Source organism: Strongylocentrotus purpuratus, unplaced genomic scaffold, assembly GCF_000002235.5.
Source record: "Strongylocentrotus purpuratus isolate Spur 01 unplaced genomic scaffold, Spur_5.0 spur5_scaffold_3, whole genome shotgun sequence".
Classification (NCBI taxonomy): Eukaryota; Metazoa; Echinodermata; class Echinoidea; order Camarodonta; family Strongylocentrotidae; genus Strongylocentrotus; species Strongylocentrotus purpuratus.
Genome location: NW_022145609.1, coordinates 32,940,414 through 32,950,517, shown reverse-complemented (window position 1 = coordinate 32,950,517; position 10,104 = coordinate 32,940,414). Strand labels below are relative to the sequence as shown.

Sequence of the window (10,104 nt, the reverse complement as noted above, 5' to 3'; positions counted from 1 at the left end):
TTACTTTTTACCCTCAAAGACACACTTTTTCGGTAAAAGATATACCGTCGTAATTTATGTCTCCTTTACGTTTCATTACTATCTGAGCAACAAAAGGGAGACATTTTGTCTTTCTCATACTATTGGGAGACATGTCTCCTAATGATAGTGATACTGAGCATGCACACATATATGTATATATATATATAAATGTAACATAATTAAAATGTATGTTTTGCTTTATAGATTTTTGAACATACTATTAGTCTTCATACAAGCCTAAAGGGTTATAAGGATTGCACATAGGCTTAGTCTATATTAAATTACAATTATCGTTATAATTATAATAACTATTATCATTATTATCATTTCTATTAACATTGTTATAAATTCTTGTTTATTAACACGAAAATGTCTCCTTCATGTGGGTGTCTCCTATAAGTAGGTATAATAACACCAAAATGTCTCCCAAATGTCAGATCTATAGAAATATTATCATCATCATTATTATTATTGTTATTTGATTTAATTCCACAAACTGGAAACTTCCTGGGTCTTTGAAGACATGCATTACTTCTAGGAAACACCCACTCAATGGAGACATATTTGTGTCTCCTTGAAGTACAAGTTTATCGATTATTTTGTCTATGTTATTATTAATGTTTTTTTTATCATTTTTTTCTTGTGTGGAGGTATATTCGCACATGTCCTTTGTTTTTGTTAATACTCGATATGACATGCAGTGGCGGATCCAGGGCGCAACAGGTGCGCAACAGTTTTTACCATCTTCATCCCATTATCATAATTATAACTATCCTCTTTATAAATCATAATATCATTATCAATGTCATATGAATGGATTTGTATACTATAAGAAAAATATGAAAAGGAAAAAGAATCTTGCATGTGAAGACACCATATGCTAACTTTCAAAAAGGAACCCGAACGCGACCCGACCGTTTAGCACAAGCCAAACAAAACGAACCAGACACAACGAATCTCACAGACATGTGTATATGGACACAAACTCAATCAAAATATGCATTCACATCTTCAACTGGTCATCCACAAAAGGTCACATTCAAAAGCAAAAACAAAACGCGGGAACTATTTAGTTATTTTATTAGCAAGGAATTTATTACAAAGGTAAACCATGGATTAATTGAGCAAGTCTAAAATCAAGCAATAAAAATTGGGCACATGCTCAAAATTATAAATAAGCATGAAGTAGAATACATATATTATATAAATGGGAGAGATCTCAATGCAAAATATTAAATTAATAGTCACATTGAATATTAAAGAAACAATTTAAATTGCACAGACAATACAAGAAAATATTTCAGTGTATCACATCATCAGGCAAGAAAATAAAGAAATGGCAAGAAAGAGACAGAAAATTGGAAATAGGGAAAGGGAGGGAGGAAGGGGAGAGAGACAGAACAAAGTAGTGTGGTGGTGGTTTTGGTAGTAAACCTCCTTGGTAGTGGTAGTAGTAGTAGTAGTAGTAGTAGTAGTAGTAGTAGTAGTGGTAGTAGTAGTAGCAGCAGTAGCAGTAGTAGTAGTAGTACAGTGGAACCTCGTTATAACGATATCGGATATAACAAAATCCTCTTATAACGAGGTAATTTTGCTGGTCCCAGCTCTTTATATTTCTTTGGTTTTTTACACTGATATAATGAGAAACCTGATATAACATTAGGTAATTTTCATGGTCCCAAGGACCTCGTTATAAAGAGGTTCCAATGTAGTAGTAGTAGTAGTAGTAGTAGTAGTAGTAGTAGTAGTAGTAGCAGTAGTAGCAGCAGTGGCAGCAGCAGTAGTAGTTGTAGTAATACAAGACTAGTAGTAGTAGTAGTAGTAGTAGTAGTAGTAGTAGTAGTAGTAGTAGAAGTAGTAGTAGTAGTAGCAGTAGTAGTTTTATATTTCTAAAATATTTATAAAACTAATAATGCTTAACCTTGAAATTCTACATATAATTGGAACATACATACTCTACCCAACCATGACTAACTTGACATGAACCAATGAATAACCACTCGTGCATGAACGAAAACAGAGCTTCTCAAAAAAGGTGTAAAATTAAGATGTGGTCAAAACTTTGCCTGTATCTTTTGAATCTAGTAAAGGAAGTCATCTCATTTTTGGTCTGGGTCCTCACAAATGAAAGCAAAAGAAAGAACATACATGTGGAGATCTTCGGTTCTGAAATTAATCCCGATGTAGTCATTTTCATTTTATTCTGGGATGAATAGGGACAGTGCCCAATGTTATGCAACACTACAACCTAGTGGGTCAGAATGTAATCGTTATACTTTTCCTACATTTCTCATGAATAAAAACATTAACACATGTAATTATTATAGCACTAAATGAGCAAATTAGCATTATTTACTCTTGTCACAAAGAACACTGATGTAGCCAAATATGTACACCATATAAAAGGCAATGCTGTAAAATATTCCAATAACAGGAATAACAATAACAAAAGTTCAACTAGATGCAAACGTGCAATCCATATATATGCAAGATTAGATAGTAAAATGACATCTAAGTGTCTTTGTAATATCTGTGCTTGTGGAATCAAGTTGATGCTCTTCAAAAACACTTCGAAAAGGGATTGTGCTCAAACTGACATCATTATCAAGTACTATAAATACCCTTTGTCTAATAATATGTAGTTCACTCTAATAAACTTGAATTGAACTTGAAGTTTGACTGCATAACTACACTTCACTGTACAGTGTGCAACCAATCATTTCTAATGTCCAAACCTTCATCATGCACTGAAAGCAGTATTCATCATTACATCATTAATTAGATACATGTCATCTTCATTTGATCCTGAATTAAATTTAAAGGTAATACAAAGTTTTGGTATGGGGTCATGAATTTTGTTCAAATGTACATATTGGAAGCATATATACGATCCAACAAAACACAATGATCGTTGTCGCTGTTGTAATCGAGTCTAAAGTGATGAAATTGTAGATAATAAACTCTTTATGTTGTATAGCGCCCTCTCCGGATTGATATTACTTTAGCTTTAAAGCAATGTTTCTTGACTATTCTTTTGGAAACCTAATATCAGAACTGCATATTCCGAGATTTTCATGGTCGCAGCTACCGTTATATGACCGTAGGCGCTATTTGAAATTTATCGGGAGCACCGATAAATTTCATATTAGAATATCTCGAAATCCAAAGCGTTTTAGAGCCCAATTTATTCAGAGGCGGTTTTTCGTACACAAGGTTTTACAATGATAATGAAAATTTAAACGTTATTCTCCGACCCTAGTGAAATATTCCCAAAACTTTGTATTACCTTTAATATTCATTTAACTTGCATACATCCAGGTTACAAAATGTCCACTATATAACCATTTAGCACTTTCTTTAATACATACACTAAGTCAATGGCAGGGAAAACCGAAATAAACTAACTTCATTCAGGCTCATTAATCATCATTACACCAATGTTTCAACTGACCTCTTTGCCCACCATATTAGACTTTCATCAATTCAGCTCTATCACAAATTAGAGCAAGTTACAGGTTGCGCATGTGCAGATAAAGGACCAGGCTTGACACTGAAACAAAACGAGGATGAGTCCTTGTGCAAGCTCTTTCATGAATATTCATTTAGAAGCCACATACCTACTGGAATATACAGGTGAAGGTACATGTATTGTGCCAAAAAAGGCAACAAAAGATGTTAATCAGACCATATGATCTGACCCAACTAATATTATTAGTTTAGGAAGCTCCTCTCTCTGTCATCAAAGTTTTTCTTTGCTTTATTCCTTTCGTTCATCACCTTATTTCTTACCGCCTGCCATTCCATGGTGATTTGATGTCTTTGCAGGAAAGTGGTGCAGGCCTTCCTCCCTGGGTATGAAATAAGAACAATACATTCTAAATCCTTTGTCATCATCGATACTATCTTAGGTTATTAAATAGGAACTAGTCGACTTGTATGCCTCTGCCCTCTCACGCACTGCATTATATTGAACAAATTTGCATATTTGCACTATCAACTCATATGAAATTTCAATACTTATTATTAATTTGACTAAGCTATCTTTCAGAGTACATGAAAGCCAATTAATGTCAATTAAGTGCACTTTCTCCATAAATGCTGGAAACTGAAGAAAAAAAGTAGAACTCCTGGAAAAAAAGTTGCATATGTGCATAATCAAATAGGAATAACAATAAATTTGACTATGCATTTTTGTAAAACAAATAATCCATGTATACACACATGCCACACATTGATATATGGCCGAGGTCCGAGATGGGGGTGGGGAAATCAAATGAGTCCTGAGTTACTTGTCATGTCCTACATGACCGTCTCACCAAGTTTAATGACATCAATCAAGTCATACTCAAATTATCGCGTAAACGAAGAACATCTGATGGATGGGGGAATAACCCCCTCCCCCCCCCCCCCAGCTATTGCAGTGTCACTCAAAATCAAATTTATTAATTGCCAAGTCCTACTCAAAGTTTGATGATATTCCATCAAGTCATACTTGAGTTATCACGTAATTGTTCAAAACTGAAGGAGTAGTTCGCGACGCAAGATCCCCCCCCCCTTTGTTTGTCATAATATGCCATTACCATGGCAATGCACTTTCTGCCACTGTCATCAACTGCTGCCAACACGCTGATTCCTATATACTTCGTTTGGCAGGGGTATAATAATGACTAGACCTTGAAACTAGTAAATGGAAGCTACCAAAACTGAAAGCTGGGGATCCCTGGAACTTAGTTTCTTGGAACACAATATTCTGATTTTTATATAAATTATATGCACACTTCTAATACATGCTATACCAGTTTCCTGCCCTTTAAAATGACAACAAAATTACAACTTTTCTCAACCCTTTGCCTAAAGATGCACTTAAACATAAACACAAAGAAGCTTACCTGGTAATGGTTCCCCTTGTTTGATTGCTGCAGAGAAATACTGCTTGCACTGCTTGCTTCCCTGCTTTGACCAGCGGTTGTACCTTCGGGCTGTAATGACATAACATATAAGCCTTATATACTTCTACGCTTCAGACATGTTTCACAGTTTGTCACATGTTGTGCCTACATCTATGAAAGATGTTTGAAAAGAAGAAAAATACTTTAAAACGCACAACACTCCGGTTGCAGCTTGCATGACTACCCTCCCCTGAATTTGCTTTATCTCATGAAACATAACCACAGCATCGGGACACCTACAAGTACCAATTTATTTATGGGCAAAAGATACTGTAATTTAAACAGGGTGATTAATGTTTTGCAAACCTCAAATCCCCATCTCATATGATGTGGCAAAAATAAAATAAAAAATACTCAAAAAGAGCCCAGTAGACTAGATGCTCACCTGAATTTCGTAACCTCCCCATAGTGCCCCAAGGGGGAAAAAAAAGTTTGTAAATTTGCTCAGGGGCCTATAGTGTGTCTGCTCATCAACACCCCAAGGCAAACATTTGTGCCAAATTTCACTAGAATTGTTCAAAAACTGAGGAAGTAGTTCACGACACAAGATTCGACCGACCGCGCGACCGCCCAACCGACTGCACGCTGATTCCAGTATACCCCCTTCAAACAAAACGGATGGCAAAATCTCACTTGAGCATTCTGCTCACATGGGCTAAAAAATATGGAATAAATCAATCAACAAGCTGTATGCATGCGCACAGGTAGTTAGAGCCCATGTGTCCCTCCAACTTTTAAATGTCTAGGCCAAATACACCTTTACCATTACTCTCGCAGTTGCTAGATTCAAATTGTATCCATATCACACAATCTTTCAGTATTTACAATGGTTGCTGGGAAAACTTCTCATTATGGTCAGCTATAAACTTTTCCCATACAGTGTTGCGTTCCTGAGCAGATCCAATTAGTTTTACACCAATATTTGTCATATAAATGCATGAATCTACTACTTTTTTTTTTCTTCATGAATCTCCATTGTATCATATGCTGAAACCTTTATGAACTGATTCATTCTACAAGAACCAAGTTTTGAACTCATGCCTATGATTCTCAACAATACAATACAACTATGAATTCAGCACATGTGATAGTTGAACTGCAGAGTTAATGGGAACAACTCCCTGTTTAATATCAAAGCAACAATGTGCAAAAAAAAAAAACACTTCGCTTTCATATTACCTGAAGACCTATCCCCAGAGGTCAATGTTGCAGTAGAGCAGCCATCCTTTGAGGTCGCTGGTGTAGTTGAGCTGCCATCCTCAGAGGTCACTGTTAGAGTTGAGTTGCCATGCTCAGAGTTCACCCGTGCTGTAGAGCAGCCATCCTTTGAGGTCGCTGGTGTAGTTGAGCTGCCATCCTCAGAGGTCACCGTTAGAGTTGAGTCGTCATGTTTAGAGTTCACCCGTGCTGTAGAGCAGCCATCCTTTGAGGTCGCTGGTGCACTTGAGCAGCCATCGTCATCAGACGCTTCAGATTCTTTGCGTGCCCTCATTCCTATGGGAAGGGAAAGACAAAATGCGAACATCAATAATTTGCATACACGATATAACAACAGTCAATATAAGAGAGAGAGAGCATAAACAAATTAACAAATTTGTAATAGTGCAATCAAACAAATACAAAATAAATATATACCAAACACAAAGAGTTTGTGAAATAAATAAATAGTAAATATCACTTGATGAACATTTTTGTTTTCTGCGTTAGGTTTGCTTCAGATTTGGGAATATGAAATGGTGCAAGTTTTTTCCATCAATATTTTGCAATTGTTTTCATATAAATGTACAATTGGGTGTATCATTTACTGGTTGTTTTGTTGCTCGATGTTATTATCCTATATGCTATCCCAATTCAAAATTATATCAGCTCTTATTTCTATTACTACTGCCTCGCTGTTATAAATCTGAACTCGAGATAATCATAAATTTGCTGTACATATAATATGGTACATTGAACCAATGCAAAATTTGTATAAATGTTTACCTACCTCCTATATCTATATGATGGAGATGACTCCCTACTCGGGTGATTTCTTGGATGGCAAGTGGGGTCTGGTAGATTGTTTGATTGATTGTAGAGGAGTGTCCCATATGCCGGTAAAATAGTTCCAAGTCAGCATCAGGCAAGTCGAGGGATGCGTAAATTGTAGACACTCTGTGCCTGTTCTTGGTGGCATTCACCGTAACGTTGGACGAAAGGCTGATGTTGTCTGAGACATTCTTTAGAGCATGCCACCCTCCAACATGGTCATGAGACATTTGAGTACAAGCGAATATGTACTTATTATCAGGTCTTATTCCTGCTGTATGCCGGATTTCCTGATCACATAGAAGTTGCACAGGTTTCACAGTGTCTCTTGGGAACAGGACTGGAACCAAGCGATTAGTGCCCTTCCCAGTCTGGTAGCATATCTTGAGCTGAGATAAAAGTTCCTGATGGGCTGGATTTTTAACTTCATGAATCTTGTCTTTCTGCATCCATACACCCTCTTCTGCATCTCTCCATTCTTCGGTTGTAAGCCTGCTGGGTTCTCCACCACGCCTTGCATTCCACAATGTCAATCGCGAGCAAGTCAGATCTCGTAACTCTACAAATGTGTGAGAATCCCAAACCAGGAACTCATCAGAGATGATTTCTGTGACTTTCTTTTGAGTGTATGTCTTCAATGCTTCAATGTCAGCCTCAAGCGGGAGCTCTGCAGGCTTCCTCAAACGCACTTGGCGATTCTTTTGGATTTCGTAGTGTGCATCCCCAAAAATCAAATTCTGGTTCAAGTCAAGAATCTCTACGAACTTGTCAATCTCAGATGCATCTTCATCTAGCCTGGATACAAGAAAACTAGCTTTAGTGATTTTGCTAGCTTTTTTCAGCACAAAGTACAAGCAGAGTTTCAGTCCTGGCTTTAGTTTGCCTTCAGTTTCATCATAAGTGAGCGTCTGGATTGCCTCTGTCAAAGATTCGAAGTGCTCTCTACTGAACATGTCTCCAGCATGTCCCATTGTGAGATCTGCAGTCCCATGAACCTCGTGTTTCTTCTTAAACTCAGTGTATAAGGTGGCAAGTCTTCTCATATCAGCCATAACTGATTTTCTTACTTCAAGTTTCTTGTCTTTTTTGGATCTGTGTTTAGTCCACAGTCGATGTCCAACATTAACTATCACTTTGTCCGTTCTACACGTATTCCCAACGTCATCATTCTGGAATCTACTAAGTATGTCAGTGACAAAGTCTGGGTGTTTTTGATACACTGGATCTTTCCCTTCCATGAGGTTTACTGGTACTCCTTCAGATGGAGTGCATATATCACCTTGGCAAACTTTCCTGTGATGCCAGAAGAAATGTGAGCTGTAAAAGCCCTTGCAGTTACTGCACATTTTAAGGTTGTCATCATTCCCTGATTTTGGTAACTTTTCTCTTTCATAAATGGGGTTGTCATCTTTCATACGTTCTCTATTTACTTGGTATATGCCTTCCTTCCTGAACTTTGAGAACACCTTGTCTCTCTCCCGCTTTGGCAGCTGCATGGCAGATTTCACCTGCTCCTTATCCTTATGTACCAAACAAATGTGTCTCGAGAGCTTTTCACCACAAGCTTTGTTGCAGAAAGGGCATGGCCTTGATGGCTTCTTGTACCTTGTTTTCTTGTCCTCGTGTTTGTGTGTCGTTTCCATATTATCATTGGTTTTCTGATGTGGCAATTCTGGCCCTGAAAATGATCCTGGAAGGCACTGTTTATAAATCTTTGTAGGTTTTTCATCTGGTGTAGATATAACAGAAGATGGTCTCTTGCGCACTTGAACATTTCTTGGATGAATCTCAAGAGTTGCCTCATCATCACTGCTGTATTCCTCGTTGCTACCCTCCTCTGGTAGATATGTTGGATCAAGGTCAGATTCATCACTGTCAAAATGATTTTGGAGTTCACTTGATGATTTAGATAGGTTAGGGTAGATGAACCTTCTTGGGCGTGTGTACTGCTCTTCCTCATCTGAGGAACAACTTGATGGAGATACACAGTTTTGTGGATGCTCAGATTGTTCTAATCCTTTGAACTCTCCTTCGACTGGTTGGTGTCCTTGTGTCTCTCCTTGTTGGAGTCCTGGAGTCCCTCTTTCTTGTTGGTGGACCTGTGTCTCTCCTTCTTGTTGGTGGAAATGTATGTCTCCTCCTTGTTGGTGTCCTATAGTCCCTCTTTCTTGTTCGTGTCCTTGTGTCTGTCCTTCTTGCTGATTAATCTGCATCTCTCCTTCTTGTTGGTGTCCGAGAGTCCCTCTTTCTTGTTGTGTCTCCCTGTGCTGGTGGATTTGTGTTCCTCTTTCTTGTTGATGCCCTAGAGTCCCTATCTCTTGTTGGTTGACTTGTGTCTCTCTTTCATGTTGGTGGCCCTCTGTCTCTCCTTCTTGCTGGTGGACATGTGTATCTCCTTGTTGGTGGACATGTGTCTCTCCTTGTTGGTGGACATGTGTATCTCCTCCTTGTTGGTGTCCTAGAGTCTCTCTTTCTTGTTGATGGACTTGTGTCTCCCCTTGTTGGTGGATTTGTGTTCCTCTTTCTTGTTGGTGGTCCTCTGTCACTCCTTTTTGGTGGACTTGTGTCTCTCCTTGTTGATGGATTTGTGTTCCTCTTTCTTGTTGGTGGTCCTCTGTCACTCCTTTTTGGTGGACATGTGTATCTCCTCCTTGTTGGTGTCCTAGAGTCTCTCCTTCTTGTTGGTGGACCTGTGTCTTTCCTCGTTGGTATATATGTATGTCTTCTCCTTGTTGGTGTCCTAGAGTCCTTCTTTCTTGTTCATGTCCTTGTGTCTGTCCTTCTTGCTGGTGGCCCTCTGTCTCTCCTTCTTGTTGGTGGACCTCCATCTCTCCTTCTTGTTGGTGTCCTAGAATCTCTCTTTCATGTAGGTGGCCCTCTGTCTCTCCTTCTTGTTGGTGGACCTCCATCTCTCCTTCTTGTTGGTGTCTTAGAGTCTCTCTTTCATGTAGGTGGCCCTCTGTCTCTCCTTCTTGTTGGTGGACCTCCATCTCTCCTTCTTGTTGGTGTCCTAGAGTCTCTCTTTCATGTAGGTGGCCCTCTGTCTCTCCTTCTTGTTGGTGGACCTCCATCTCTCCTTCTTGTTGGTGTCCTAGAATCTCTCTTTCAT

General features: G+C 38.5%; 1 protein-coding gene across 1 annotated transcript; it reads right to left on the bottom strand.

The window, feature by feature from the left end:
* Positions 1–3,213: 3,213 nt before the first annotated feature.
* On the bottom strand, positions 3,214–9,393 carry LOC115928432. Its single transcript, XM_030995577.1, has 4 exons — positions 6,955–9,393; positions 6,147–6,461; positions 4,908–4,997; positions 3,214–3,866 (listed from the first exon to the last, which is right to left on the bottom strand). Exons 1-4 carry the CDS (start codon positions 9,206–9,208, stop codon positions 3,730–3,732), a joined length of 2,796 nt encoding a protein of 931 aa, XP_030851437.1. The 5' UTR covers positions 9,209–9,393; the 3' UTR covers positions 3,214–3,729.
* Positions 9,394–10,104: the final 711 nt, after the last annotated feature.